This window comes from Protomyctophum bolini (assembly GCF_963924005.1).
Source record: "Protomyctophum bolini genome assembly, chromosome: 15".
Lineage (NCBI taxonomy): Eukaryota > Metazoa > Chordata > Actinopteri > Myctophiformes > Myctophidae > Protomyctophum > Protomyctophum bolini.
The window spans coordinates 15,677,346-15,693,019 of NC_137876.1; the positions used below are offsets into that span (position 1 = coordinate 15,677,346).

Below are 15,674 nucleotides of genomic sequence, written 5' to 3' on the forward strand. Positions count from 1 at the left end.
GTGAACGCACGCAGCGTGTGAAATAGGATCCCAGAACAATAGAAAACTCCACACAGCCACTGACTGTCAGTCACTCTGAAACACGGTGCGGTGGCACAATGTGTGTCATGACTCCTCTGAGCTCGGCCCTCCATCGGCCTCACCTCTCGCCTCATTATTCTTTGAACCTCTCTCACTGATTGAGACATGGCGTGCCAGAAAATGGTGCTTAACCCATTTAGACCTGACACCAGATTCTACAAATGTCTTCTAAATCCTGACGGTTTTCTGAAAAACCTGTTTCTATGTCTGCGGTGCTCAAACATTTTCATGTCAAGGACCCCCAGAAGCAAAGATTTGAGTTGAAAACATTCGCTCTGAAAGAATATATATTCAAAGATTTGCGCCACATTTTTGCCATTTAAAAAAAATAGCAGACCTACAAGCTCGTAGCGCGGGACTGAGTGCCGCGCTACGAGCTTGTAGGTCTGCTATTTTTCAATAGCTAAAGTGTAACCAAAAGCGGTTCCCGCCCAAATTGGGTTAAAAGCAGTTAAATCTCGCGCATGAAAGCGTCCCGTTAATCGACCGTAAGGGAAGCAAACAAAGCTGATGACGTGATGGGATGTTTATAATGGCAACAGCAGCTAATCCATCACCATGGGTGGAAAAGGTACTCATTCTTTTACCTAAGTAAAAGTATCAATACTGCATTATAGAAATACTATCATTAAAAGTCTGGAATAAAAGTATTTCCATCAAAATGTACTGAAAGTACCAAAAGTAAAAGTACCTACTCATTATCCAGAATGTCCAGTTTCACACGTTTTCAAATGTATACAAATCTTTTGAAAATAGCAGATCTACAAGCTCACAATGCGTCGCATGGCGACACATTGTGGGCTTGTAGATCGGCTATTTTCAAATGGCCTGAAATGTCAATGTATAGTGCTGAAGTGGTTGAATTAGAAAAGTAGAAATACTCCAGTATAGTAAAAGTACCTCATAATTGTAGTACAGTACTTAAGTAAATGTACTTCTTTACGCCACTGTGACTGTCCATCACGCACAGCAAGTGCTTTTCAAGAGCCATACTATACCGTTACACGTTAATTATGCACAGAAACGCCAACTACTTTGGTTGAAGTTTGATATGGCACAAGGGGTCTTAAAATGATATAGGGAAAAGGGTCTACTCTTAATGTCTGGAAATACACATTAACAAAAACATTAATTTACACAACACTGACAGTTCCGTCAAACAAGTCTATGCAATCTGTGACACAATTTGATACAATATGTAATAGGGGTCCCTACTGCATCTCTCTCACCTGCCCCTGTTGAAGACCCCTGATTTAAGGGTACTATGATCTGGTTTTGTGATTTACAACTGTATCTGTGTGTTCAATGTCCTCGTGTGTGCGTGTGCGTGTGCGTGCGTGTGTGTGTGTGCGCGCGCATTGATTGCATGATCTCAGGCTAACCGCGATGCAGTTCTGAGTCGGATACCCGAACACAACAACGATCGCATCATCAGCCTCCAGTCCGCCTCTGTGGTGTATGATCTACTGACCATAGCTCTGGGCAGGAGAGGACAGTATGAGATGCTGTCTGAGGTACACACACACACACACACACACACACACACACACACACACACACACACACACACACACACACACACACACTAGTATTGGCAGGATCTGCAGGTAGGGCTCTAGGTGGTATAATCTTATTGTATATGACTAAGCGAGTTTCAACTGTGATTTACTCTGTAATAGTAGATGGTAAGAACTATTTTTTTTAATAATACAGTATTTTTGAGATACATGCATGAATAGACAAGGTACTAGTTTCTATCATGTTCCAATGTTCAGAGCTATTGGCGGTTTTAGATGGTCAGATTGGTCATGAATGACCATGCTATTTATAGATGGCAAAATATCTACAGTGGTACATGTGAGAAACCTTTTTTTTTTAAATTGAACTAGACAACTCACCCTTTAAAATGAGATATGGCATGGGTATGTACGCCCAGCAGAAAAAAGGTTATTTGTAAAATAAAACTTCAAAAGGGCATAACTTTTGTTGTTGTCCTAGAAACACTACACAGTGTAAATGCAGGCTCTTTTAAATGGCTTCCAACACAAAAATCAAAATTTTCCTGGAAGCAGACAAGTCAAGCTTTCTCTGAAGGTCTTTCGTTGTCGCACAGTCACAACAGAGAGTTTTCAATAAATCATTCAAAAACGGCATTATCCCATAGAGAAGTATATCAACTACATTGATTTGACTTGAATCTTTCAAGTTCAAAAAACTTCTTAAAGATTAAGAACAAAAGGCGGTTGTAGCCCCTACCCTATGGAATGAATTACCCCTTTCCCTAAGGAGGGCAGAATCTGTCCATACGTTCAAAAAGCTGCTAAAACCCATTTGTTTCGTAAGCACTTTGGTTTGTAATACTGTATCTATGTACTGTACTGCACGTTTATATATTTTATCACTACTCTAATGTACTGTATTGTGTTGCTATGTGATGCTCTTGTTTTATTTCATTTTATTTAAATATTTATTGTACATCACCTTGTGACATTTGTTTTGAAAGGCGCTTTATAAATACATTTACCTTACCTTACCCTAAATATCCATCACAATATGGAAGTACACACAGTCAATGAATGCTTCTGACAGTAATTATATATGCTGTCTTTTCTGAATAATCTTATAAAAGTTTCTGTGTATTCTCCCATGCTTGCTCCAGTGTTTGGAGAGAGCCATGAAGTTTGCTTTTGAGGAGTTCCACCTGTGGTACCAGCTGGCCCTGTCGCTGATGGCCGCTGGGAAGTCTGCGCGGGCCGTCAAGGTTCTCAAGGAGTGCATCCGCCTCAAGCCGGACGACCCCACCATACCCCTGCTGGCCGTCAAACTGTGTATAGGACCCCTGCACTGGGTAAGAAGAACATGCCCATAGACACAATGTTATGCTGCCCCTCGGTAAGATGGCCACCCCGTAGTAACGTCGCTCTCCATTGGCCAGCAGCGCGGGTGAGCCATCTAGCTTACTTATGGATAGACCCTTAAAAATATACATGCAAGGTCTACCAAAACAATATCCATGGGGAGAACCATGCCTGGTGTAGCCAGCCAGAATGTTGCTGGTTTGATCCCTTGAGCCAGCAGAATCAATCAGGGAATGGACATAAATGTACAATACTTGATCTCCTTTTATACCTGCCATTGAAGTGTCCTTGAGCCCCAAATCTTCTGATGTAAATTGCATTCAAATAGAGGTGCTCCGATCGATCGACCACCGATCTGTGATCGGCCGATTTTCACTCGGATGTTTTACCATTTAAGTGGTATAAAATTCAATCTATGAACCTTATATCGTTTTGCATCTTTGTGACAGGCCTAAACATTCTCCCCTTCCTCACCACAGTTTTGAGATGGGTTTCGACATATTCATTTTGGAAATATTCAAATTGTCCCCTTACAAGATATGTATCGGCCGATTGTGAGAATAATTTAGATGTTGCAAAGATGTGCCAACGATGACAGGGACTCCTGTAGCGGTTTGTTGGGGCGAGCTCGCGTCGGGGTGCCAGTCAGAGACCCAGTCTGAAAAAAGAGGTAAAATAATAACAGCCCCAACCACCGTACAAGGGATAGATAAATAAATATATCAACCCCTGGAACAAACAGTAGACACACAATAATACCATACAGAATCATAAAGGAAACACGCACACACAGAGGACTTCATTTAAGTGAGCAGTGTATTGTATATTCAACAGTGAACCCAAACCCCCAAATCAAATAATAAATGTTCAAAGTTCAGTTCCCACGTCACGTCACGTGTGAACCAATATGACGCACAAACAATGTTCAGGCACACAGCACCAGTATCCGACAGTTTATTAATTGCATGCTCCCCCAAACAGCTGAATGGAGATCTGAGCAATCTCCTTTTGTGCTGTGATGAGTCACTTTTCTCCAGACGGATGCGAGCTCCTTGTGTGGGCGACGGCGGTACAAGTGGTCACTGGGTGGTCTTAGGGTGCAAACTCCACAGACCAGCCACTGCATCTTAAATAGACATCTCATGAAAGGCTATCAATAGAACAAAAAAAATCACAAAAGAGGGACAAACTGCACACTCTGGCTCTATTGTAGATGCAAATGAACATGTTGTTATCACACCTTTATTATCTCATCATGTCTGAGTAATACGTCTCTATAACCTAGAGTGTTTTTTTTACTGATTTTGGTGAAAATATACTACGATTGAGAGTTGCACCAGGAAGTGGACTGAGGTCATTTTGCTACCAAAAGCACTGTAGAGATCCATCTTCATCTGGAAATGGTGGTGGTGGTGGGGTGACTTTGTGGTGTGTTTATCAACTCTCTCTCTCTCTCTCTCTCTCTCCCCCTCCCCCCACAGTTGGATGAGGGAGAGTGTTTTGCCAAGATGGTGTTAGACATGGGGGACAAAGCAGCGGAGTTCAGAGCCAAAGGATATCTGGCCATTGGCCTGGTCTACAGCCTCAAGGCCACTGACGGTAAGTGGATGTTCGTCCACTTAACCAAAGTCGTACCAGTAAATGGCCTTTCCTAAATGCACGAGCAGCCATCCACCATAAACGTTGCAAGCTCAAAGGATCATGATTTTATTACGCCAGGGCCAGAGTAAATATAAAAATAGTAGATCTACAAGCTCACATATGACACTAATATCTATATTATGTGTCTGTCTCGCTCTTTCTCTCTGTAGCATCGTTGCGAGGCACACAGGAGGACTACCAGAGGAAGGCTTTAGGAGCCTTCCAGAGGTTGGTGATGAAACATTCTGCCCTTTCTCTGTTTGAAGATCACAAAATGAAAAACATTCTAAAAGCATTTTCACGAACCAGAACGCCTCTGTGGGGCTTTATGAGTCTACCAATCCTATCGGTGTAATGCATTCTATCTCTCTCTGTGTGTGTGTGTGTGGGGTGTAGAGCTCAGAGTCTGTGTCCTACCGACCATTTAGCAGCGTTCTACCTGGCCCTGCAGCTGGCTGTGTCTAGACAGGTAATAACAAACACCTCTTCATCACGTTACATCAGACTGCTTATTTATACATCACATGGCAAGGGGTTTAACTAGTTTGTGTGACTCTGTCTGCACTAATGTGTGTGTGTGTGTGTGTGTGTGTGTGTGTGTGTGTGTGTGTGTGTGTGTGTGTGTGTGTGTGTTAGATTCCAGAGGCGCTGGGCTATGTCCGCCAGGCTCTGCAGCTCCAAGGAGATGATGTGCACTCCCTCCACCTCCTGGCCTTGCTGCTGTCGGCCCAGAAGCACTACCACGATGCTCTCAACATCATAGAGATGGCCCTGTCCGAGTACCCCGAGAACTTCAAGTACGTCAACAGCCTTGGACTTAGATGTAGATATTAGTGATGCACAATATAATCGGTAGCACATCGGAATCTGCCATATCGGCCATAAAAAAATCTGTATCGGATCAGTCTCTAAATAATCCAGATTATTTTCACAGATATTGTCAATTGATGACGCAATAATAATAATGCCAATGGCGTCAATGGCTCTGTCGCTTTTGTTTTGTGTATTTCTAATGTTTGAAGGCAGCATAATCCTAAATAATATCAGAATCGGTCAGAATTGGTGTCCCTGCAAATAATCGTCCTCCCGTAGTAGACATGTTGACTTTACCTACTTGTTAAATGTTGTCAGTACATGATTTCTGGGTGTACACTTCTTCGTTGATCTTGGGATCATTCACAGGCTGCCGTAGAGCGTCTCTACCGTAAAACCACTGAAAACACATCTGAGCCTTGGAAGAACAGTCAATGAGTGTTCTCCTCCAGTCTGTTGTACACTAAGGTGAAGTGTTCTCCAGTCTGTTGTACACTAAGGTGAAGTGTTCTCCTCCAGTCTGTTGTACACTAAGGTGAAGTGTTCTCCTCCAGTCTGTTGTACACTAAGGTGAAGTGTTCTCCTCCAGTCTGTTGTACACTAAGGTGAAGTGTTCTCCAGTCTGTTGTACACTAAGGTGAAGTGTTCTCCAGTCTGTTGTACACTAAGGTGAAGTGTTCTCCAGTCTGTTGTACACTAAGGTGAAGTTGGAAACGCTGTGCAGAGGACCAGAAGAAGCTTTGCTCACCTGTAAACACATGCTGCAGATATGGAAGAGCTTCTACAACCTCACCAACCCCAGGTATGCACGCACGCACACACACACACACACACACACACACACACACACACACACACACACACACACACACACACACACACACACACACAACTTTATATTGCTGCAGTGTTGTAGCTGTAGTATTGTGTTCTGACTCCATAATGTGTGTGTGTGTGGTCTCTCTCTCTCGCAGTGACTCGGGGCGTGGCAGCAGTCTCTTGGACAGAGCCATCGCAGACAGACGCCAACTCAATGCCATGACCCTGCCTGACTTCAGCGACCCTGAGACCGGTGGGCGGGCACGCACACACACACACACACTCTCATTCCATCATAAACCAGTAACCGTTCAACCGGTTGTTTGATTTATCAAACTATAGTTCTCTATGAGTTCAATCGTTGGTTTTGTTTTGTTCTTTTGCATCTTCATTCTGATGGTTCTCAAGGTTGTTGGGGGGGGCCTTTTAAAACGAAACAAAAAAATCATTGCAGAAATACTGTGACTCTCCCTCCCATTGTCTTCCCTCTTTCAGGGTGAGAGGCATTGATTCTCTGTTTCCGTGCTTTCACTGAACCTGTTATTAATGTCAGCCCTGTTGTTTTGCTCTCTGTTGTACTCCTTAGTCTCAGGCTCCTCCTCCTCCTCCTCCTCCTTCGAGTTCCCCTCCCCCTCCTCCTTCTTCGGCTTCTCCTCCCCGCTCTCCTCCCACTCCCCCCCGCCCATCCTCCCCTCCCACTCCCCCCCGCCCACCCTCTCCTCCCCCACCCCCCCGCCCACCCTCTCCTCCCCCACCCACCCGCCCACCCTCTCCTCCCCGATCCCTTCGCCCATCGACCCGCTCCCCTCACCCAGCTCCTGTACCATATTCTCCCCGCTCCCCTTACCCGGCTACCCGCATCCCTTAGCCTTCTTCACCCCCTCTTCCCCACTCCCCACACCACCTCCTCTCTCTGACCCTCCGCCCGCTCTGCCTCCTCCCCCCCCCCACCCAACACCTCCTCCTCCACCTCCTGCACCCACTCCTCCCTCTCAGGCTCCTTCCCTCAAGGCTCGGAATCAGCCCTTTTGTGACCACGTCCCTCGCTGCCAGTTCGGGAGCAAGTGTAATGCACCGCCCGCACCTGTCCTGATATAGCATGGTGTGGCGTGTGCCTCGTTACCCGGCCACTTAATGGAGCTCGTTTGTGTGTTTGCGAACTCACCGGCGTGGCGGGAATAGATGCCTCTTTGTTTTAAAACGAATGACCTCACAAATTTGGTATAATACTATTAGGAGCCGTCCCTTAACTTGACTAACCCCACTCATCAGATCTCAGAGTCCAAGCGGTGAAGGTGTGAAGCTGGAATGACTTGCACTAACCTAAACAAACTGTTTAAATAAATGCTGTGAGACACGGGCAACGTTTTGAGGCAGTGTGCCTGTGAAATGCTGTGTCAACAGTGACTTTCTTTGTCGGTATGTCGCTGTGTAATCAAATTTTAATTGAACATGTTGTTGTAATTGTGTTGGAACAGTTTTACAACCTGAAGGCTTGTTTATCAATTTATCAATATCAATTTAACCTCTGCCATGTACAATTACAATTTAGGCCTTTAGCAGGCACTCTTATCAAGGGCGACTTTAGAAGCCAATGGCGTGAGCCCTATAGACAACAAAGGTGTAAATAGTCACATCCAGTAAGTAGAGTGAAAAGAGAACAGTGTAGTGTTTCAAAGAGAAAGATACCAGGTAAACATCAAACCTAGCATTTGTTTGCACAGTATGTAGTTCTGCTTCTGCATTGGACTGTCACTGTCTCACACATTAGCAGCCAGGTATTAATTCATTCTTACTCCACCCCCGGTGATTATCTTATTTTGAAGACCCACAGGAACGAATGCTGTGTGGCGTGGCGCAGGGTCATCTTTTCTTTCACCCGGATTTGAAACCGCAATTGTTTTTTTTTAAATATAAAGCTTGTTTTGACCAAAAACGCAGTCTGGGAAAAGAATCCGAGATAAAATGTACTTTTGATTACATTGGAGTTTTCGCTTCCGGTTGTATCCGTCCGTCACCTAGCAACCTAGAACCATTCATATGTTGGCGAAGAGCGCCATCTATCGTAAACCACTGAACGATGTGTTAAAGAAAGGTGACAACCTCGTGAATGCGAATAAAACCGCTTGGAACAGAGGAACCTTGGTTTAAATAAAGCAAATCTTATTCAGCTTCAAGCAATAGAATTTAGACTTTGAACGTTAAGTGGACGATACAGCATAGCGCCAGCCTGTGTCTGAACAGAGGTCTGATCCAAACCTTATACAATTCATGATCATGTATTTTTGATCCCCCCCCAAAAATATCTCAGCAGACCTTTTGTTTTTCATTTTCTTGTCTGTCCCAGTTGTCAGTTCTAATCCAAGGTCCATCGTTAATCTAATTTGCCTCAAGATGAGGCCCTTGTGTCATTTGGGAGAAGTCATGTGGTTCCAGATGTCTTCGATCAGCCTGTATGGTTCAAATATCTGCGTGTGCGAAATGTGGGACTCAATGCATTTCTGCCTGGAGTCAAGACAGTGGACGTGGAATTTGAGATGGATGGCGTTCTAGACTTGTTCATCCAAAGCGTATGAAAGTTTAGCGTTCACGCTGGCTTCTGCGTCCTCTTCCCTCACCCCCCTCTCCCTTCTTTTGGTTTATATTACGGCCCTTTCCCTCCTTGGAGGGCCCTGCACCTCGGTTCCTTCAAGCTCTCTCTCCCCTCCTGGTAACCCCGCTTCTTCACACCACATTCCTGTTGCCACGTCTCCCACAAAGCTGCTTGTATTTCAGGAAAATTAATATTGATCCAACTAAAAGGTCACCGTACGGCGGCGGGCGCGGCGGTACACATTCCTGTCGCCAGCATCGAAAGCAAGCTGAATAAAGAGATGAAGTCTCAAATGTTTTGCAGAGTAATATCTTATTTATTTTCAAAGGAGTAAACTTGCATATGCGCTTACTATCCGCCAGGACGTAATCTACAGCATAGAAGCGGATTTTCTTTCACTTCTCTCCCTCTGATTTCCCCTGAGTCAGATGCATTACTTTAACCCATTTAGGCCTGGCGTAACCTATACATTGTTTTACCTTTCATGCCGTGTCTCATATCGCAACATAATGTTTTTTTTAAAGAATTTTAAGGTTTTCAGAAAACTTTGGTTTAGGTTTTAGAAGGCGTTTTTAGAATCAGCCTCAGGTCTAAATGGGTTTATAACAGTTCCAGTATTTTTTTTACCAAAAGCTGACACATAGTAGCTACATGCAAATGCCATGTACTACTGCATCTTGCAGCATACCACGACAATCACCATATTCCAGATGGAATATCTCCCTTATTTAAAATGGTTTGCAGGTATGCCTTCTCTCCCACAAACCAGTGTTAATTTTGACAACAAATTTGTGTTTTGTTTTAGTCATAGTCTTTTGAATAAAATGTAGTTTTAGTCCAATAATAGTAATCTGAAATGTTTTCCTTTTTAGTCTACAGTAGTTTTAGTTGACTAAATACATTTGATTTAGTCGACTGAAATGTATTTTGGCAGGCCTTGATGGTTTTGTAATGCCTGATTTATACTTGGCTGTGTGCTGAAAATAGTCCATCTACATTCTACAAGCTCACAGCGCGTCACAGATCTGCTATTTCCAGAGTGTGACACCCACGTGTAACCATGCATAAAAGGACTCGTCATAGTTATTCTGGAAGATCTCTTCTCCATTAGTCCCTTCCTAACATTTTAGTCCATACATTTAGTCATAGTTTTAGTCCTCATAGCTTAATTTTTGTTTTGCTTTGATTTAGTTTTCTTTAGTGAAAAAAAGGTAGCCGATGAACTTTTTTTTGTCATAGTTTTAGTCGTCGAAATTAACACTGCCACAAACCAATATCAATGTTTTCTGTTCATGCGTATCCCTCTCAGTCTCTCTTTATCATTAATTAATTAATCTCTTTCTCATTAATTAATTAATCTCTCTTTCTCTTTAACAATCATGTTTCCCTTTTTTGTTTTTGTCCTTTTCCCCTTTCCTTACATCCATCCGATTTCAAGGCGACTTTCAGGAAGCTAACAATCTTGGTCTTTACGCCATGTTTTCAGTTTGTAAGTAGCCATCTTAACGCTTATCCATCTGACCATCTGATCCATAAGAGTTTCCCTCCATAGATCCTTGTCCTTCCTTTTTAGGATTCAGATATTGTAGTGTCTGGATGAAAACTATATCGTAGCTGTCGGGTGGAAACCTCGCATGTCGTTTTCAGGATTCAAATCCAAAAGCAGCTAAAATAGCCGATCTACTAGCTAGCTGCACCTACAAGCTTCAATTTACAAGCCGATCTACAAACGCTACAAATGCGTCACAATATCTAATGTGTTGGAGCTTGTAGTTCAGCTATTTTTGCTACTTTTGTGTGACACAAAATTTACGAGAAAAAATAAATGTGGAGATTGAAGGTTTCTGCATGACCGCAACGATATACTGTACATATAGCTCCTGCTTTAACTTGATGTCATCGTTCTCCCCTGTAGCCCTTTTTTCTTTACAGCAGACATTTTGTGCCTCAGCTTGTTTACGGTCAAAGAATACACCACAGATAGAGCCTAATGTAGTGAAGACTCTCCCCCTGAAATTTGTTTGTTTTAAAGAGCCTATGTAAAATTGTTCTGTAGATGAACGACCGACTGTTTTATGAAATTAAGTAGCTGGGAAGTAAGTACAGCTGTAGTTCCCACGTAGCTGAGGCACGATGGCATGCATGAGCTAAGCCAAAACATGCATGTACTCAAGGAAGTAACAGTAGTAGTAGTACTAACAAGGCAAATGTGTAAAATGTACATTTGATTCGCTTTGCATCGTGTGTGTTGGGGGAAAACATGCTTCTAGGAGTTGAAAGATATGCAGACAAGTAATTGCCTTTTGTATGGGGGACACCCAATGGCACAAGTGAAAGCAGCCTATTTTAACAATATACTGTACACTTTGGCACCAGCACTTGCATCCATGTATGGCACCAGTACATGTATGCATTCTCCCTGTCTCAGCTATTTGACTGGCTTACTGACTGACTGACTGGCAAGCTGCTTCAATGGCTGGCTGCAAGACTGACTGGTTTCAAACCCATTAAAACCGGGAAGGCATCTGTGTCATTTTAGATTTTTTTTGTGTTGGCTATTAAATAATAGCAGATATACAAGCTCACAGCGTGTCACTTTGTGTGCACTGCAAGCTTTTCCATCTGCTATTAGTGTGAGAACTACTGATTGTGAAGGCATTTGTAGAATCGACCTCAGTATTAATGGGTTCATGTCTGGCTTGCTGGTTGACTAGTTCGGTACCTGAATGTCTGCTGGCTGACATACTGATTGACTGACTTGACTGTCTCACTGATTGCCTAGCTAACAGTCTCGGTGGCTACAATATCGCCTGGCTTCTTCCATCTGTGTGGCTGGCCGACTGTCTCCGGATAATGAGAGGCATGGTATCGACTGGCGGTTCTGACACCCTCGTCCCCTCACACTTGACAGTCTCATGCACCTTATTTCCTGTTTTGATTAAAGTACTAGTTGTTCTCGCTCGTGCTCATATGCACGTGCACACGCCTGTGTGTGTGTGTGGGGGAAAGTGGGGAAAGCTTGTAGGAAGGGGGTGGGACACGAAGAGAAAGAAAGAGATTTAGAGAGGGAGAGAGAAAGTGAGAGAGATACAGAGAGGGGTCGATGAGGGGCCTCGAATGAACACGGCGTCCCTTCAGATGAAGTCGATAAGCTGCCGGTGCTCTGGAGAGGACACATCCACGGTGGAAGGAGCGATATTGACCCGCGTCTATGAAATGTCAGCCCTTCCAACCACACCCTCTGTATCTCTGCACACACCTCTCTCTCTCCGTCTCCAAATGTTTATGCGGTAGGATTATGCGACAGGGGTCTTCAACTATTCGGCAGGGACCCCCACTACATATTGTATACAATTGTGTCGCAGGTTCTACTTTTCCATACATTTCATAGATTAAAAAAAAATGAAAACGAGAAAGAAAGTTCCTATGTGGTAACTCTGAGGTTTCGGGACCTACGGGTCCCAGACCCACTGTTGAAAACCAGTCGTAATGGATTTAAATCAAATGTAGGTTGTGGTGAACGGACGTAAGGTTTAGCTTGCAGTTGATCTGAAAAGCAGGTGAACCGTGTGTAGCTTGTGCGTGCTTCTCCATCACTTACACATCCCAGTGCACACTTTGAATTCTCCCTCTACTCATTTGTTTTCCATGTAAATTGAGGCCACGGCGCTGTGCAAGTGGAAAGCCACCCACAGGAACCCATGGTATAGATTGTAATTGTATAGATTGTCAGTTAGTAACCCATCATCACAGAGTCACTCCACATCACTAATCCTGCTAGCAGCCTGTGTTCCTACTGATCCCAGTACAGTGTGATGCAGTGTGTATATAAATATGCATGGTGAATGGATGTAGGACTTGAACTAGTCTGGTAGTTCCATGGTTATCATGTTTTTTGTGCTTTGAGTTGTGGGACAATGCTAACTTGATTTTTAGGCTGTGGTGATATGGAAGTACCACCAGGTGGCCATCTTAATAACTGATCTCTCTCTCTCTCTCTGTGTGTCTATTTGCCTGTTCCTCTGTTCAACCCTTGTGCCCACTGCCCTGTCATACTATTCTCTCTCTCACTCACTCACTCACTCACACACACACACACACACACACACCTCTTATCTATCCATGTCTCGGTCCTCATCCATCTTGCTTCTTTTCTTCTTTCTTCATCTCCCCATCTATTCTATCCCATCTCCATCTCTCTCTTCTCCCTTTATGTTCTGTCTCTGTACACCACTATGTCTTTCTCCTACTCTGTCCCGTCTGTCCGTGTCTGACTGCCTGTCTGTCCTCAGGTTCGGTCCATGCTACGTCCATAGCAGCCAGTCGTGTGGAGCAGGCTCTCTCGGAGGTGGCCTCCTCCCTGCAGAGCAGCGCTGCCAAACACGGCCCCCTGCACCCCTGGATGACTCTGGCCCAGATCTGGCTGCATGCAGGTAGGCCTTTTATCTACCAGGCAGGGCGTAAAGCCTCAATTTGAAACTGAACTGGTTGGCTGTAAAATGTGTAGCAGCAGAAATATACGTTTAGAATGATAAAACCCAAACATCATTCGTAATTCTACATATTTACATGTAGAACGTCTTTCACGCCGTTTCACAAATCACAGATTGGGAGTTGGCCTAAACAAAAATGTTCAGTTGTGAGATTTGTTTTTGCTTTAATCCCTAGTGGGCACCCATATAAATGCATACATCCACCCCCATCAACACACCTGTGTCTTATTCGCTGCAGACGCTGCACATTCATGCACTCACTCTGTGCATACAGTCATTTGTGCAGACGTGTGTGTGTGTGTGTGTGTGTGTGTGTGTGTGTGTGTGTGTGTGTGTGTGTGTGTGTGTGTGTGTGTGTGTGTGTGTGTGTGTGTGTGTGTGTGTGTGTGTGTGTGTGTGTGTGTGTGTGTGTGTGTGTGTGTGTGTGTGTGTGTGTGTGTGTGTGTGTGTGTGTGTGTGTGTGTGTGTGTGTGTGTGTGTGTGTGTGTGTGTGTGTGTGTGTGTGTGTGTGTGTGTGTGTGTGTGCGTGCGTGCGTGCGTGCGTGCGTGCGTGCGTGCGTGCGCGCGCGCACGCGCGCGCAGTGTCTTTGCTCGTAGTGTTATAAAAGCCTCTATCAGCCTGCATGAACACCAATGCACGGCAAGAAACTTGTGTTTCAGCTCTGTACTTTGAACAGCACGTACACAACTGCAGACATCTGCACAGACACATGTAATCGAGCGTGCATGCACGTGTGTGTGTGTGCACACACACACATGTGTACGCACGTGCAGGGAGAGAGGTTGTTTGTGTTCATATTTATCTCTCTAGCTGGTAGCTACATCCTGTCGGGGACAGTAATTTCCTGCCTGGCGACAAAGCTAATGAAATCATCCAATCAGTGGACAGATAGATAAGACAGCCGGGCTAGACAACACAACACGGTCACCTGCTGCTCAATCTGCTCTCTTCTCTCCTCCCCCTCTGTGTCATCAGTCAATACTAGACTCCTCCCCCTCTGTGTCATCAGTCAATACTAGACTCCTCCCCCTCTGTGTCATCAGTCAATACTAGACTCTTCTCTCCTCCCCCTCTGTGTCATCAGTCAATACTAGACTCCTCCCCCTCTGTCATCAGTCAATACTAGACCGTCTCTCCTCCCCCTCTGTGTCATCAGTCAATACTAGACCTTCTCTCCTCCCCCTCTGTGTCATCAGTCAATACAAGACGGGAACAATGTTCATCATGCAATACCCAGAGAAGCCTTTCAGTCTGTCTGTGCACCTTTTGTGTCCATACATGGAGTTCCGTGTCGGGCATGCCGACATACAGTGGTGGAAAAAGCTATCTTTTTTCTCTCCAAAGAGTATCAATACTGCAATTTAGAAATACTCCGTAAATGGCCGGAATTCCAAATTTACTTGAGTGAAAGTAAGAAAGTATTGGTATGAAAAATCTAGCAGATCTACAACGAACGGCATTCATGTATATAACATGTTGAAATAAGGTAAAACATCCATTGTGGGGTTTATAATATCTTTTTCATCCGGGAGTATTCTTGAGGAGTGCAAAGCAACAAACACTTGGTGACAAGCTAAACTTCTCCACCAGGGGATGCTAAGTTATCTTAGTTATCGTGCTTTTTTTTAACCCAGGAAAGTGTCATTTATTTTATATTATGGCCTCCGGTCTTAATGGGTTGGCTTGATTTAAACGTGAGCCCAGTACGTAAATTGTTTTTGAGGAAGCAGCCTCCGAACGGGAATGGATTTAAGCCCCCCCCCCCATGTTGCCATGTCTGCTTATTATAAGTAAACGACTTTGGGCATGTTTATCGCTTGTAAATATTGGTCATTTTTGGGGGTTTGTTTCTAAAGTGCAGTAGCTTATTTGGGCTTCCTTCATAATGTATTCGTCAACTGACCCCCATCTGATTTAATGATTTAAGCCCCCCCCCCCCCCCCCCCCAGCCCAGCATAACATTTGTTTCACATATCAAATATTCCAAATAAATCTTTCAAGACATCTTTTGAAAAAAGCAGAGCTGCTATTTTCCAATAAGCTTGTTTCTCTCGCAAAATCTGCCAACGCAGAGCTCTGTAATGCATGGCATGTAGCGGCCCGAAGATATTGGCTGTGGTTATTTGATGTGTTAAATGAGGAAACCGTCTTGTGGAAATGAACGTTTGGTCATAGTTCACACTGGGTCACCGACCACAATCCTCGTTTTATTGGCTGTATGTCAGCTTTATTAGCTCTGGGGAAATGTTATCACACACGTAATATAACACTGTGTTCCGTCTACCACTTCCTTTCTCTCTCTCTCCCTGGCTGTGTCTAGGCCTCCTGTTACAATTATTACACAATTATTTGAGATACTGGTAATCGATACGTTT

At 44.2% G+C, this 15,674-nt stretch overlaps 1 protein-coding gene across 1 annotated transcript in view; it reads left to right on the plus strand.

The window, feature by feature from the left end:
* Positions 1 to 15,674, plus strand: part of ttc7b (tetratricopeptide repeat domain 7B) — a 43,270-nt gene that overhangs the window by 17,645 nt on the left and 9,951 nt on the right. The window contains exons 10-18 of the mRNA XM_080783514.1: positions 1,458 to 1,595; positions 2,741 to 2,929; positions 4,421 to 4,538; positions 4,751 to 4,808; positions 4,977 to 5,049; positions 5,217 to 5,377; positions 6,079 to 6,195; positions 6,368 to 6,465; positions 13,098 to 13,238. Of these exons, the coding sequence (XP_080639640.1) occupies positions 1,458 to 1,595; positions 2,741 to 2,929; positions 4,421 to 4,538; positions 4,751 to 4,808; positions 4,977 to 5,049; positions 5,217 to 5,377; positions 6,079 to 6,195; positions 6,368 to 6,465; positions 13,098 to 13,238 (1,093 nt within the window). The remainder of the gene's footprint in view (positions 1 to 1,457; positions 1,596 to 2,740; positions 2,930 to 4,420; positions 4,539 to 4,750; positions 4,809 to 4,976; positions 5,050 to 5,216; positions 5,378 to 6,078; positions 6,196 to 6,367; positions 6,466 to 13,097; positions 13,239 to 15,674) is intronic.